The sequence below is a fragment of the Rhineura floridana genome, chromosome 14, assembly GCF_030035675.1.
Source record: "Rhineura floridana isolate rRhiFlo1 chromosome 14, rRhiFlo1.hap2, whole genome shotgun sequence".
Taxonomy (NCBI): domain Eukaryota; kingdom Metazoa; phylum Chordata; class Lepidosauria; order Squamata; family Rhineuridae; genus Rhineura; species Rhineura floridana.
In genome coordinates this window covers 16030767-16047599 of record NC_084493.1, presented here as the reverse complement: position 1 = coordinate 16047599, position 16833 = coordinate 16030767, and the positions used below count along the sequence as shown (strand labels likewise).

General features: G+C 44.3%; 1 protein-coding gene across 2 annotated transcripts; it reads left to right on the top strand.

Annotated features, from left to right (window-relative positions):
- The first annotated feature begins 1418 nt into the window (after positions 1-1418).
- LOC133369880 (ras-related and estrogen-regulated growth inhibitor-like protein) lies at positions 1419-14519 on the top strand. Of its 2 annotated transcripts, XM_061595617.1 has the most exons (5): positions 1421-1578; positions 2460-2699; positions 4531-4584; positions 8535-8611; positions 10825-14519. In XM_061595617.1, exons 2-5 carry the CDS (start codon positions 2561-2563, stop codon positions 11248-11250), a joined length of 696 nt encoding a protein of 231 aa, XP_061451601.1. In that variant the 5' UTR covers positions 1421-1578; positions 2460-2560; the 3' UTR covers positions 11251-14519. The 2 variants fall into 2 exon arrangements, with proteins under 2 accessions (XP_061451602.1, XP_061451601.1); XM_061595618.1 differs by lacking the exon at positions 4531-4584 and having other exon boundaries at positions 1419-1578.
- Positions 14520-16833: the final 2314 nt, after the last annotated feature.

Genomic DNA, 16833 nt, shown 5'->3' with positions numbered 1-16833 from the left:
GTAAACAACTGTGGAATAATAAATATTATCAAAAATTGTGAATAGGTGCCTTAAATAAATAAATGTGTGGCTCTATACAAGAGTGAGACACCTGTGGCTAAGGCTGGAAGGATCTGCAATTTCAGTTTTCTCAGTATTTCATTTTTCTAATCTCACATTCGGTTCTCCACATTTCTGCAGCAATTTGCAATTTTTAGCAAACCCTCATGAAAATTCTTCATTGTGTTAATTTCTCCTTAAAAATACATTTTTGTATGTAGTTTTGACTAATGTACACATTTTACAAGCAATTTACCCTAATAAAAAGCAATTTTGTATGTTATTTTCACCAATATATTCGTTTTGTGTACACTTTCCCCAATAGATACATTTGTGTAAATATTATTTGGCTGGAGAACTGCATCACAACATTTGGATAAGCACAAATTTTGAATTATGGCTGTGTTTCAGTTCTCATATTGTTTCGGAAAGTGCGAATTTGATAAATCCAGCTTTAAATGCAAAACATTGACCTGTGGGTCAGGATTTGAAAAACACCCCAAAAGTGCATCTCAGGAAAAGAAGTCAAAAAGCACCTGGAAAGTTTGACGTGCGGGTCAGATTCCAAAAACATCAAAAAAAAAGTGACCTCAGGAAAAACTGTAAAAAAAACCACACCCCAAAATATGACCTGTAGATTAGAATTCCAAAAACAGCCTCAGGAAAAGCTGCTGAAAAACATCCTGAAATGTTGGTCAGGATTCAACCAGCAATCAGGATTCAACCAACAGTGATCGCTTCCCTCAAAAATCCTGGGAAGTATAGTTTGTGAAGGGGACTGATTGTTGTTAGGAGTCTCCTCTCTCACAGAGCTACAGTTCTCAGAGATCTCTGGAAAGAGGGATTGATTGTTAAACCCAGTGCCGTAACTAGGCAGGTGCAACAGGTGCACAGGCACAGGGAACAGGACGAAGGGGCCCCTGAAATGGATTTGCTGAAATGAAAATTATATACAAACAATTGTTATATCGTATTTGTTTTATTATTATTTCCCCCCCCAAAAAAAATTAAGGGCCCCAAAAATAAAACCTTGCACAGGGCACATGAAAAGCTAGTTACGCTACTGGTTAAACCACTCTGAGAATTGTCACTTTGTGACGCAAATAGGGCTCTCCTAAGAAGTCTCTGCACCCTTTATATACACTTTCCAGGATTCTTTGGGAGAAGTCATGACTGTTTAAAGTGGTACAATATTGCTTTAAATCAGAGCTTGGCAAAGTTACTTTTTTGAACTACCACTCCCATCAGCCCAATCCAGTAGCCATGTTGGCTGGGGCTGATGGGAGTTGTAGTTCAAAAAAGTAACTTTTCCAAGCTCTGCTTTAAATCTATGGTTGCAGATGAGATCTTACTTCCACATCACTTGAGGCATGTGGTTGGTCTGGGGTGGCCAGAACAGGTCATGCAGTATACATAGCTCTGACCTGCAGTGTGTAAGAATGGCTGGAGGACAGGAGAAACAGCCAGGAGCCTACTAACGCTGCCCCCCCCAACCTTGTGCCTGAGATAGTTGCTTCCACATTGCTGGACTTGCATTTGGTGAGTGAAAAGGGACCATAGGTGCATGCCAATGTAGGTGTGTAGGGTTCTCCCATGAGAGTGAGCATCCTGATCAGGGAACTTCCTCCATCCAAGGAGAATCCTGATTGGCACATGATCCCATCAAGGCAGTCTGTCCACCGCTGGTGGGATGTGCAGGGGTGTAATCCAGAGTCTCAGGAGGTGTTAGATCCCTTACTTTTTGGGGAGCAGGGTCCCAGCAGGGTTCCTTTGTCTCCAGCATCCTGCAAGCCAATTAGCATGAAAGGGGAGTGTGTTAGCCACTGAGAAGAGTCTTCTAGCTTGCTTCCTTGTTTCTTCCTGCTGATTGGAGCCAATCAGAGTGAAAGAAGATAAGTCAGCCAGTGAGAAGACTTGCCAACACTCTCCTTCTTCATGCTTATTGGCTCCCAGGGATGTCTATTCTTTTGGAAGAAGGTATTAACAAGAATCTCATTCTCAAACCTGCAGCAAAAAAGGGGGGAGGGCCGTGGCTATCGCTAACACAAAGGGACCTGGCACTTCTGAATATGCCACTGCATCTCTGGGGGTGTGGCTGGCCCATGATGCTACATGGCCTTCTTCACATGTGCTTTGAACACATGATGGGGTTCATTTGAACCCATCTGGGGCTAGATGTGTGATATATGGAAAGTACTAGAGTCACACCCAGATTCTCCCACTATTCCAACATTGGGGGGGGTCATTTTCACCCTGAGTTTCCCTTCTAATAACTATTTTTATCTTGAGTAAAATTAACCTGCTAGATTTTTGTTGTTGTTTGTTTTAATATCTGAGGATTTGTTCAGTTAGTATCTCCTGTGAATGAAACCCCTTCTGTTCATTAGTAATGGTATGATCCATGCAAATTACTCCTACAGTTGCAGTGGAAAAGGGAGTCATTCTGGTTCTGACTGAACAGAGAGTGAAGCAGCAAAGAGATATTCAGTGCTTGACGGACCAGGTGAAAACAGATCTATAAATGGTTCTCCGAATCCCTCTGCGTAGAAGTGCTAGCTTCACCCCAGACCACCAGCCTGTGGTGGAGGTACCCACTCCTACACCACAGAAAATGGAAGCCAATGTGGTGGTCCTTGGAGCAGACAGCGTGGGAAAATCAGGTGGGTTTTATTATTAAGAGAAAGTAACAGAAAATGAATTGAATATTGGAAATCTGGTAAACTGAGCTGTGAAACACTCTCTCAATTATAGAAACAGGATATTTAATGGACTTCTTAACTTTATGTGTGTGCAAAACTTAAATCTGATGTGTTTTATCTGAAGGATACCGTTCTCCTTTGCTTTTCCAAAAATATAGGCAGGGTGGAACACAACTCAACAATGTTTTGTGAATTTGGTATTACCTGAGCAAGAAAAGTATGATCAACTATGATTCAGTTGTAAACCTAGTGGTGTCAGATTTGATAAATTATATGAAACGCCAAAGGAAGAAACTACTGAAGTATTTCACAGCTCTCTGTTTTCTTTTTTTAAAAAATAATTTTTATTTCATAACTCTTATGCACTATATACTTCCAGTAGAATCGTTTGCTTGTTTGCTCAGAAGGAAATCCTACTGATTTCAGTGGGACTTACTCCCAAGTAAGTGTGCAGAGGATTGCAGCCTTAATTCAGTGAAACTGTGACCTGAAGCATGATGATTGCATCCATTTGTAGGTGACTTCATAGTTTTGCTTGGATACCAACAGAGGGCTGGAATGTTATTTGAGACATGGTCTGAAGGCATATGAGGTGACCACCTTGCTAGAGCTAAGCAGGCTTAGGTTTGGTTGGTACCTGGAATGGGTGACTCCCTGGGAACAATATGTATGCTGCCTTGGGTTCCATGATGGAATAAAAAGAGAATACAAGTGTAAGAAAGAGAGGAAAATTAATAGCCCAGTCATACGCTCCCCAAGTCTTATTGAATGAAATCCCACAAAATTCAGCTGAATTCACTCACAAGTAAGACTGCAATCCTAAATAACACTTATTAGGGAATAAACTTCATAGAACTCAGGGAACTAGTCCACACATGATGCTAAGTCAGTTGTGGGGGAACCTTTGGTCCTCCAGATGATGCTGAACTATAACTCTCATCATCCGTGGCCATTGGCCGTGCTTGCAGGGGCTGATGGAAGTTGTACTTCAGCAACTTCTGGATGGGCCAACAGTTCCCCACAGTTGTGTAATGCCAAACTATGGCTTATTGTGAATGCACCAGCAGGAGGATTCCCAGAGAGGAGATCACAGCCATTGTGCTCTTCCGGCAGTCCTTCTGGTGCTGCACTGCCATGAACTAAACCATGGTTTGGCATGCTGTATCATGTGAACCCAGGCTCATGGTTTGTCTTCCAGACCCAAGAACAAACCTTGGTTATAATTCATGGTTTGTCTAGAGTGGGGCAAACGACAAGCCCAGGTTCAAATGACATGCTAAACCAAACCATGGTTCAGCTGCAGGTAATGCAGCAGCAGCAGGACCAGAAGAGGAGTACAGTGGCCGCAGTCTCCTCTTTCCGATTGCTCACATGTTTGTGCTAAGAAATAGTTTGGCTTAGCATTACATGTAAACCAATTCAGTGGGACTAAACATGCCTAGGATTGTGCTATAAAACTACACATGTGCATAAGGCTGCACCTGTTTGCAAAAATCCTTTATTTGAATTGACCATTAGCACACGGCCACAAATACTGCGGTACCCTGGGTTTAGGATGCAAAATTCAGTTTTCGGCTCTGCAAAACTTATGTTTTTCTCTTTGGAAATTAAAATCTTTCAAAGTGACAAATCCTACAAATGTAATTTTGAGAACTTTCATATTCGCAGGTTTAAGCTTATTTCTGGGGTAGTTGTTTTCTGCACTTTTCTCAGTCTGAGAATAGAAACAACTTCCCCCCACACACACACATCTGCCCTATATAGCGGTTACAACTCCCACTCTTTTTCACAGCTTTGACAGTGCGCTTTCTCACTAGAAGGTTCATCGGGGAATATGGAGACATGGGTGAGTGTCATCATCACATGGACAGATTTGTGCTTGATAGTTTCATGTCACCCTTTTGGAGGCTGCGTGGTTGACTTAATAAGAAAAAAGCCCCTTTTGCAAGAACGGATGGTGTGCAAAAAGCTGGGTTGTTTCCTTCTGCTTTGAGATGAGCAGCAGGAGGTAGTGGGTAGATCAGAGTACATACTACTTTGCACATATGAAGCTCTCCAGGTTCAGTTCAAGGCACTTCCACTAGGGGGATTCCAGAAAGACAAGTCCAGTGCCAGCATGTGGGATCCTCAGGCAGCTGTCAGAGCTCCAGAGCCCTGGCAGAGCCTAGCTCTGCACTGATGCCTGCTTCCTCAAATTGGAAACCAGCCAGTGGCTTGGGAAGGCAAAGGAACAGAGGAACAACAAAGGGAGCTGCCTTGTATTGAGTGAGACCAGTGCTCCATCTAGCAAAGCAAATGCTGTACAGTACCACTGAGCTGCAGCTAATCCCCAAATAGGAACAAAAGAATCTGCCTTTTACTGTGTCAGACCACTGCTCCATCTAGCTTAATATTATCTACCCTGACTAGCAGTAGCTCTCCGGGATTTCAGGCAAGAGTCTCTCCCAACCCTACCTGGAGATGCCAGTGATTGAACCTGGAACTTTTGGCATGCAAAGGAGATGCTCTACCAATGAGCTACGGCCCTTCCCAAAGCAGTGGCGAGGCTTGCTGGGGTGTTGGAGCCCCAGCAGTTGCCACATGCTGATGCCAGGCCTAGATGGGAATATACAGGGACACTTGATATTCCTGCGCAGTTGTTTTAAGCACAGTCTGGCTCAACATAAGGTCTTCATTTTTCTCATTCTCTGGCTTTCCACTTGGAGGCTTATCCATTTTTCTAAGGACCATTTCACGCTTCATGTTGTCACAATTTTCTTTTGCCAGTGTTTCCATCAGTTGCAAGTACCCAAACATAAAAAGGATCCCATGAAGCAAAGCAGCCACCATGTTCCAGAGGGTTAGGGACATGTGTTGATGTTATGCATTTACTGTGGGAAAACAGCGGTGCTGTTGCAACATATGTCACATAAAGTGGCTCTAAGTTAGCCTGCGATCCAAAGCATATGTATGGAAGCAAGCCACACTGAATTCAGTCAGACTTACTTCCAAGTAGGGGATGGGAAAAAATTCGATTCAGTTCACAGTTAAAGGCAAAACTATCAAATCTGCACATTCTGAAACAAGCACTGAAATGCAGCCATCCTCCGAAAACTGCACTTATCCAGATTTTGCGATATAGTTCTCCAGCCAAAGAATATTCACACAAATGCATACATTAGGTAATAGTGTGCATAAAAATGAGTACATTATTGAAAATAATGTGCAGGAATGCACTATTTTAGGAGAAATTGCTTGCAACAATGTGTGCATCAGTCATAGCTGCATTAAAATGTGTTTACTGGGAAAAATTCACACTAAAATGCGGAAGAATTTTTGTGGGGATTAAAAAAAATCTGCAAATTGCTGTGGAAATGTGGATGACTGGATTTAAGACTGGAAAAACGAGACACTGAAAGAGCTGAAATCGACAGATCCTGTCATCCCTACTTCCAAGTAGACAAGTTTAGGATCAGGCTGCAAAGCATTGCTCCCTCTGCTATTGAACTCTGGTGGTGAGTGCCCACAAAAAGGGAGTCAAAACATGGCAACTGAGAAAAAAGAGAGAAGTATTAGCATGCTTGAGGTCTGCAGAAGAATATCTCTCTATCTATACTATATTTTTATGAGACATGTCGTCACTACATCCCCACAGCATGACATGCAGGCATGGCAGCAAAGCATCTTACAAAAAAAATTCCAATGGAATTGGAGGCAGCAGGGGGGAGGCCCGCAGCTTAGCAGCCCCACGCAGGAGACCTGGAGCTCAGTGGGCCCATGCAGAAGGACTGGAGCACATTGGACACTGCCCAGGCCTTGGCCCCATCAAGTGTGTGGAAGGCCGACCTCGATGACCCATGGGGAGAAGAGGGGAGATCTAGCCACCCCTGGATGGGGTGTGAAGGGAGGAGAGGTTGGCAACCCCTGGGTGGGGTGGAACAGGGGAGAGATTCAGTAACTCTTGGTGGGTGGAATGGGGAAAGAGGTTTAGCAACCCGTGCAGGAGAAGGAGCAGAGCTTGGAAAAGTTACTTTTTTGAACTACAACTCCCATCAGTCCAATCCAGTGGCCATGCTGGCTGGGGCTGATGGGAGTTGTAGTTCAAAAAAGTAACTTTTCCAAGCTCTATGGCAAACTGTGAGGGAGGGGGCTTTGGCAATGGTGTGTGGGCTTGGTGAGCAAAGCCCATACACATACATATAGCAGAAGGGGGCAGCCTGCCCACCCTGCCCACAAAAACGCAGCCCAGTGAGGACTGGAATGGAATGGAATGTCCTGAAAACAAACGGGAGGCTAACAGGAGCATTCTGCTTTGTTAGGAGAGAGATACATTGCAATGTTTTGTTGTTGCAATGGGGGAGAAATTCAATTTGGTTTGCATTTAAACGTGAACCTACCTAATGCACACTTTCCAAAATAATATGAGAATGGAAACACAGCCATCCTTTGAAATTCTCCCTTCTCCAAATTTTGCAATCCAGTTTTCCAGCTAAGTGATATGTACAAAAATGTTTATACCAGGCTGAAGTGTGCCTAATGTGCATATATTTGTGAAAACAACGTACAGAAATGCATTATTGCCTTGTAAAAATGTGTGTATTGGGCAAGATTGCATACAAAAATGTGCATATTAGGAGAAATCTGCCCTGACAGCTGATGAATTTTCATGTGGACCTTTTAAAAAACAATTCACAAACTGATGTGGAAAAGCGGGAAATTGAACACGGGAAAAACAAGAAACTGAGAAAAACCAAAATTGACAGATTCGCCCATGCCTAGTGGTAGAGCATGTACTTTTTGTAGGTAGACGGTCCCAGGTTCATTTTCCAACATGGTCTAGGTAGGGCTGGGAAAGAACCTTGTTTGAAATCCTGGAGAATTGCTGCCAGTGAAGGCAGACAATACTTAACTAGTCTCGGTAGAAGGCAGTTTCCTTTGTTCCTATTTGGGGATTGGAAACATTGGGGAGGCATCACAGAACTAATAAAGTGGGATTATTATGGACAACCCAGTATAAAACTACCACTAATGCACTAAAATTGCACCAATGACATGTTGTAGAATACACCCACAGAAACCCCACAGGAAGTAAAAATTGCAATGTTTTGTTTCGGGAGGCAGAGGATTCAGCTCAGTTCGCATTTAAAGACAAACTTATCTGCTTTGCACTTTCTGATACAATACACAAACTAAAACGGCCATTTTTTTTAAATCACACTTCTCCAAATTTTGCAATCCAGCTAAGTGATACGTACAAAAATGCATATAATATGGTAAAGTGTGCATAAAAATGCGTGTTAGTGAAAGCATATTAGGAGGAAATTGCTTTACGAAACAGTGTGTTGGGGAAACTGCATATAAATATGTGTATATTAGGAGAAATTAGCACTAAAATGCTAATGAATTTTCAAAAACTTGCAAAGTGATGTAGAAATGTGGAGAAGTGAAAAGACTGGAAACATTAGAAACTGGGAGAAACCGAAATGCACACATTCACCCGTCCCTAGTTGCAGGACCCTTTTGTTCTACTTCCTTGGAAAAATGTTGCTTGATGTGTGTCACCAGCATCACAGGGAAAAATGACAGTATAACCTAACTGCTAACACAAATGTGGAATTAAGGCATGAGCCGGTAAGGCTGGTGGCTCTTTATAAAAAAATTCCACTTAATGTTTCCTGCTTTGTGAGGCTGCCAGTTGCTAACACCTGGAGAGCAATGCCAGGCTGGAGAGGGAGTGGCAGAGGGGGAGAGAGACAGGACAGAGTTCTTGGGAGTGGCTTTCTGGCAAACGAGAACTGTATGCTTTTCCCCACCCAGAGTCTATCTACACCCACACTTTGGCAGTGGAAGGCAGAGAGATCCTCTTCCACATCTGGGATTTTCCTTGCTCACAGGTGAGGGGACTCTCCTAAACTATCACCTTTATTTTACTTCCAGCATTTATATTCAACAACTAAATGATCCCAAGGAGGTTCACAGAAAATGCACCGATTTCATTGGGGGAGGAAACAGAGCGATAAACATAGTAATTTATTTTAAACAAATTCAAAGCAAGCAACAGTTTTTTAAAAAAGATATTTCTAGTCACTCTCAATTCTCAGAAGTGTCATATTTTTCATTTTTGTTAAAAAAAGCTTCATGACAAAAATATTTGAGGGAGAACGACTTCATTTTCTAACCCTTCATGGAATACCTAAAGGGCAGATTCACCAATATCTGGCTATCTCCCCATCTCAGGGGTAGGGAACCTTTGCCCAGGGGCTGAAAGTGGCCCTCCAGACCTCTCTGTCTGGCCCTTGGGACTCTCCACAGGCTACAACCTTCATTGGCCTTGCTTTGCAGCCTTCCTGAGTTCTTTTGCTAGTCTGGAATGTGTCCTTGAGGTGGCATAACAACTTTTGATGGCCTGGATGGTGGATGGAGGGGTGTGTGTGTGTGTGTGTGTGCAGACCCCTCTGACTTTTGAGTGGCTAGAATGTAGCCTACTGTACAAATATAAGAGCCACATCCATTGCCCCACCCACTTTTGCCACTGGCCCAACCCACACCTGTCATGCGGCCCTCAGAAGATCTCCCATAAGGGAATGCGGCCCTCTGAAAATGTTTTCCTGTCCCTGATCTATCCACTCTTTTGTCACCCTAATTGTGAAAACAAGTTAGTTAATAGCCACTTTTTCTTTCAGAGTAAGGTCTTCTGTTTCTCCAGAGGCAGGTAGTGATTTGGCAGTTACCTCATGACAACTGACATTTTAGTTTTTCAGGAAGCATCAGCAATTGCATCATTTCTGGGTGTTTTGGATGGGAATGGCAGCTGGGACCAGTATATCGTGCAGTCACTACCCTTTCTCCTCCACAATGCCCAAGAACAAAACCAAAACAGAATAATGAAATGATTTTTTTTCTTGCACACCTCTAGCAACCAGTCAGGAAGCAGTCTGGAAGCACAGAGGAAATGCTTGGTTCCTCAGCGACAGGTTACCCAGACTGAGAAGAGTGCAGCAATCCTTGAAACTATATTTCAGGCACTTGCACAGGATTGGCTCTCCAGAAACACCTGATTACATAATCAAGGGGAATTCTAATCCACGGTGTTTATATCCTGACTTGAGCTGCCTGTAGTCCCCTCCCCTGGAGAGCAGTCCTAGTGGCACAGGACCAGACTAGCAGAACTCCCAGTACATGATACCTGATATGGGATCCCAGCCAAGACGAGAGTCTGGATGCCATGCACCCACTGTGCCTCTCCAAAAGACCAAACTTGCTAATTTTATTTTGGCTGTGTGTAAACTCCTGTTTACTCTGCATCCAGTGCACTCCCACCACTGGTTTGGGAAGTGGTGCACACATCACATTAACCACATTCCATATCTATTCTGTAGTTTCTCATGAAATATTGCATGTTGATGCATTTCCCCCCAAACCAGCTTTGATCCAAATTAAGAAAATGAGCAACCTAGCTGTGTTGTAAGCTGGGAATGTGTACACAGGTGTGATTACATCCCCTGGTTTCCCAACTCATTTCTGTCACCCAATTCAAGAAATCTTAGTCAATTGCATGAGTTTTAGTCAATAAATTGAACGACTCATGATGTCTGCACAAATCTGCATTTGAGAATAACAATAGCTCTGAAGGAAAAGAAGGATGAAATCTGCATGCATGTGCATATGAAAAATAGTTCTGAAAAAGAAACAAAAAAAGAAGATACTTTGTTTTAGATCAGAGGTAAGGAACCTGGGGTCCTCAAGATGTTGCTGGACTACAACTCCCGTCATCCCTGACAATTGGCCATGCTGGCTGAGATTGCTGGGACAACAATATCTGGAAGAGCACTCGTTCCCTATCCCTGTTTTAGATGATGCACACATGCATCTAGCAGACATCATCTTAGAAGAGGCATCCCTCCTTCTCTCTTTCTCACTGGAAGGAATGCCTCTTTCAAATTGTGCCTGCCATCTATCATTTTATAAGTACTTACATTTTTTAAAAATAAATGTTTTAAATCTGCAGACCAACTTATTAATCAGGTCAATTTTTTTGTCAATCCACAAAAAGTTAATTGATCAATCAATCAAACAAATGAATCGACTAAACCTTTTCCCTTTTCAGATGAGAACAGATGAGAGCTCTTCTGAGGATAAGCGCATCCAATGGGCCGATGGCTTTGTCCTGGTCTATAGCATCTGTGACCGGGCCAGCTTCAACAGTGTCCAGCCCAAAGTCCAGGTCATCAAGGCAGCCAAGGAGGGCCCAGCCCAGGAGAAAGTGCCCATTGTCATTGTGGGCAACAAGCGAGACCTGCACCATCGGCGCACTGTCTCCAGTGAAGAGGGACGGCTTCTGGCTCTCTCCTTGGACTGTGAGTTCTATGAGGTGTCTGCAGCAGAAGCCTACCATGGGGCCCTCATGGTCTTCCACGGCCTGGCAGAACGCATCTGTGAGGCTAAACTGGCCTTGAAGAAAGGCACCGGGATCCGCAGCATCGTCAAGAGTGTGTCTGCCGTGTTTGCCCGGAAAAGAACAGACTCAATGTGAGACACAGTGGAGGCTGGTCTATTGGGAGTGCTGCCTCACCAACCTCAGACTGCCATTAACCAGCCCCCACCTACCTGCCTTCTTATTTACAACCAGTCAAGGGATGGGTCCACCTGCCATTGGTTCTGGCTCCTCCTATTGTGGGTCTCCTGCGCTACCACTCTCAATGGGTACCAGCCACTGCTGGTGAGATGACCTGAAGATTTTGGAAACTCCATGGCATCCAGCTGCCTTCTCCTTCTCCTCCTGATCACACAGAGTGGAGCATAATATCTCTCTTAGGTCAAGGGATGTGCCACCTCCTTCTGTTAACCCTACACCAGAGGCAGGAAACTTCAAGCCTGGCTCAAGTCAACAGAAATACAAGTAGCTCCCAGGGGATGCCAAAATTCAAGAGGTGCCAGGTGGAAAGGTGAAAAGGCAGGTCCCCTGCCCTGCCCCACCCTGTCCCACTTCACAACCTTTAGACAACAAGATTCGCATCAAGGGGCAGATGGTGCCTTGCTGGGTCTCCCATACTGATGCACTATGGCCACTATAAGACCTTGGCTTTGCGTAAGGATGTACCATTGTTCTGGACAGGTGAACGAGACAGACAACAGTAACAACTGCACCATGCACTTGAAGCACACGTAATGCACATTTAAAGCACATAGCTTCTCTTAAAACAGGTGAAGGGAACATTTGGCCCTCCAGATGTTGCTGAACTACAGCACTCATCATCCCAGACCATTGGCCATGCCTGCTGGGAATGATTGGAGGTGTCGTTCAACAACATCAAGAGGGCCAAAGCTTCACCACCCCTGCCTAACGGAGCCTTGGGAATGGTAGTTTGTTAAGGGTGCTGGGAATTGTAGCTCTGTGAGGTGTACATGACAGTTCCCAGGATTCTTTGGGGGAAGCCATGTGCTGTAAAGGTATGGTGAGGATATAACCTCTCTGTGCTTCATCCTCACTCCACCCCGCACACAGATGGGAAATTCACTAGACAAATGGGACTGCAAACCTAATAGCTGAATTGGAGTTCACAGCACTGTACGAAGCTACTAAACACCAAGTCATCCTGCATCCCCGTTTTGGCTCACCGGCAGTGACTCTCACAAAGGATTTCCCACCCTCGCCCTAGCTGAGATTGTTCAACCAGAGACACCAGGGGTTTGGGGCTAGCTCCAGGTTTGAGGAGGACCTTAGCAGGGAGCCTTCTGGTGGGTCTCCTCCTGCATGGGTGCCCACCTCCAGGTTTATCAGTGCTGCAATTGGCACTAGGGGCGAACCACAATTTAAATTTCCCATAATCCCCCTGCGCAACATTATGGTTTATTTGCCTATATTTATTTATAAATATATTTGTATACTGCTATTTCATTTAAAAACATCAAAGCGGTTTACAAGAAGTATTTTTTTTAAAAAAAACCATGCTGTAAAAACCATCATGAATACAGTAAAAACAGAGGCCAACTAATGCAAAAAGACACCTTAATTGCCTGTGTAGGTCTGGCAGGTTTAAAAGAAAGGCCCCTGCTATTTCAGGCTGTTCGGGTCATTGCAGAAAACTAAATGAAAGCTCCCACCCATCTGCCTGGAACAGGGCAGATGTCAACCCTGGTGGGCCTTACTGGCTTCTCCCAGGAGGTGCCAGGCAGGCCTGAATCTGGGACTTTATTCATGCAAAGCATGTGACCCTCTTCCTTAGGTTAGAGTTCTCCCTCTTTTAAGCCCAGTGGAAGCTGAATATGGCAAGCTTGTGTGCTATGACACTAGCCTGTCCCTGTGGCTGTTGGTGCCTTCCCTCCTCCTCCCTCCTCAGGATTAGCAGCTTGGAAGAAGCCTGTCGTCAGCTGCACCTCTCTGCTGAGATGCAAGGATCTTTGCCAAATCCTCCTTCAGCCTCCGGTTCTATCTTGCTTGCTTTAAACCTCCCTGCTTGATTGCTGAGCTGTAGCAATGTGAGGAGGTGCCTGGAACTAAGTGTCCTGAGCAGCCTTCCCTCCCTCCCTCGTCCCTGATCCGTTTGCTGACAGCATGCGGTTGCTGTGCTGAAGTGATGTGCAGCACACGCCTGTGCAAATGGAGACGTGGCTTTCTTCCAGGGCCTTGTGTGGGTGTGGTAGATCTTAAATAATCTGATCCTGGGCAGAAGCTACAGCTTGTCTTCTGATGGAAAATTATCCCCAGGCCCCTGACAAGGGATGAAAAGTGCAGGAAATCGGTAGGCATTAGGGATGGAGGGGAAATTTGATTCAGTTCCTATTTAAAGGCAAACCTATCTAATTCACACTTCCCGAAACAATACTCACACGGCTATCCTTTGAAATGTGCACTCCTCCAAAGTTTGCAGTGCACTTTTCCAGCCAAGTAACATGTTAAAAAAAAAATATCCATATGCTAGGGCAGTAATTCCCAAACTTCCCCCACCCCCATAGACCACTTGAAAATTGCTGAGGGCCTTAGCAGACCACCTAATGATTTTTCCTGCCTGATGTAGCAATTGCAGTGTGCTGTGCTTGGTGCTGTATGCTTGTCAGTTGTATTTTTATTGCTTCTTTCTTACAGTATATTGCATGTTATTGTATTGCAATTTGCATCCCGTTGAGTTCAAATTGTAATACAATAAAACACAATATTAGCATGAAAAGAAACGATAAAAATACAATTACAAAATCAATATAGATATTTAACGTGGACATGATGAGGACCATTTGAATGACGCTCACCACAGCTTGGGAACATCTGTATTAGGGTAAAGTGTGCATAAAAATGCATAGAAATGTGTGTCTTAGGCACAACCGCATACCATATCAAGTGAAATCTGTACTACATTTTTCATGAGGGTTTTTTTTTTTTTTAAGCAATGGAAACTGACATGGAAATGTGGAAAGCAGAATTTAAGTGTGGGAAAAATTAGAAAGCGAGAAAAATTGAAATTAACAGATCTGGCCATCTCCAGTAAGAAGCCTCCTCAGTGGAGAGAGGAGGTTGCAAATAGATCTCCTGCCTTGTTATCCTGGATGCACAGGTTTGGCTTGGCAGTGGTTATTCAGCAGGGATGGAAAGGCACTCGTTAGGTACTGCTCAGACCAATCCTCTCCAGCAGGTATATGGATGCAAAGAAAACCAGTTCCCAGTTAGCAGACGAGTGTTACGTGCACTTAAGTGGAGAGGGGTTCCAGGGCTTACCCTGGAGTTGTTTTCCTTTAGAATGAGGTAATTACTGTGCTGGCACTATATTTTGTGTACAAAGGAATAAAGTAAACACAGATGCACCTCTTCTTCAGGAGGTTTTGGGCTCATTGCTTGTTCTCAGTAGGAGGGGGGCAGGGGATACTCATGGAATCAGGGAAGGGGGCAGGTCAGCTGTCAAATGGTCCAGAAAATGGACAGAATTTCTTGGTGTGTGTTTTTTGATGTCTGTCCCGTCCACACTAGGGATGGGGGAGTAAATAGATTCAGATTGCATTTAAAACCAAATCTATCATATTTGCACTTTCCGAAACAATATGAGAACCGAAACACAGCCATCCTTAAAAATTTGCACTAACCCGAATTCATCAGTGCAGTTCTCCAGCCAAAGACAGTGCATATATTAGGGGACAATGTGCATAAAAATGCACATATTAGTGAAAATAACATACAAAAATGCAACGAATTGGGAGAAATTGCTTGCAAAAATGTGTACATTACTCAAAACTGCATACAAAAATGTGTGTATTGGGAGAAAGTTGCAAAAAAAATGCTGGAGAATTTTCATGGGGATTTTAAAAAAATAGTAATTTGCTGCAGAAGTGTAGAGAACTGAATTTAAGATTAGAAAAATGGGAAATGGAATTGACATTGACAGAGTCTTCTATCCCTAAGGCAGAGACTGGGCGCCGTAGGACTAGGAGCCAAATGCAGCCCTCCAGGTCTATCTGAATGGCCCTCAGGAGGACTCCACCCAGGCCACACATCCTTCCAAGCCACACCCTTCTCCAGCTCTGCTTCGGACCCTCCTTGAGTGTCTTTGTTTGTTTGGAATTTGTCCTTTAACTTTGATACTGCCTCTTGCTTCCTTGGATGTGGATAGAAGAGTGTGTGAGTGTAGAAACTAGCCTACTGTACAAAGAAAAAATTGCCATGGTTGCTCCACCCACTTTTGCCTCTGGCCCTGCCCACCACTGGCATGCAGTCTCCTGGAAGGTGGCCCAGAAGGGAAGGTGGTTCTCAGTCTTAAAAAAAGTTCCTCGCCCTTGCTGTTCAGCGGAACTACTATGAGCGGAACTATAGTAACTCACCATGTGCTCTTTAGATTAGGGATAACCAATGTGATACCCTCCAGATGTTTTGGAGCTACAACTCCCATCAGCCCTAGCCAGCATGGCCAACAGCCAGAAATTATGGGAATTGTAGTCCACAGCCAAGGCTGGCTACCCCTGCTTTAAATAAACATTATGGGAAATCCTTACACTCCGGACTCAAAATATGCACAAAAATAGATCTAATTGCATTCCCAATGTTTAGGTGGAAGCCTATAGGCATGAGTATACAATGCTTAATCTAGGGCTAGGGAACTTGTAGACCTCAGAATCAGCTTCAGGGATGCTGGGAGTTGTAGTCCAGCAACACCTGGGAGGTCACATCCCCCCCCCCCAGATTTAACCTATTATCCCCGAAGAAATCCAATGGTTCTGCCTGCACCTAGCCATAAAACTGGGATGGGGAATCTGTGGCCCTCCAGGTGCTGCTGGACTACAACTCTCATCACCCCTGTTCCTTGGCTATGCAGGCTGGCGCTGATGGGAACTGGAGTCTAACAACATCTGGCGGGCCATCTGCCCTAAAAATGAAGACTGACTACCCAAGCACTCTGTGGTTAGCACATCCAGGAACTTTTAATCCTCTACCACAGCGCTTCTAGACAGTCACTGGTTTCAGGTGGGATTCAATCACATACCAGCTAATTCAGGTTACACAATTATAGTGGAATGGAAGGGCTTGCACAACAAACCTGCTTCTCCCAAAGATCTGACTTTTTGCAATAAAGCAATGGGCAGATGCAATGAAAAGTGTGGGTTAACACTTGCTTTGACACAATGTTGTCTAGCCTTCCCGGCAAACAAATCAGAGTGAATAAGCGGCTGATGTTATCTGAACTCTCTGCAAACAGATCAGGAAGACTGCTCAATAAACAGAGAGTCTGGAAGTGCCCCCAGTCTTCAGTTCTATCTGCCTCCCTTCCTGCCCTGCAGAGCCCCCAGAGGTATGCAATCTGCGTTGGTCACTGTGATTTTAAAATGTTCCTTGTTTTGTGCATTTGTTTTCATCAGCACCCGGCACTTTGCTAAGCTGGCTGTTTTTGGAGCTTTTCCATTCTCCCTGGATAAACTGTTCTTTCCAGCCATTGCATGGCAGGTGAGCCCTGGTTAGATCAGAGGAAAGCAGATCTGCCATGGACTTTGTAAAATATACAGCACACGGTTTGCTGTTCTTAACAGCAATATAAATGTGCGCCGGATGATGCTGAAGGCCCATGTCCAAACATTATAAATGGTTTTAGGTGCAACATCACTTGTAAGCAGATCTTATTATTTGGCCCAGAGCAAAGCA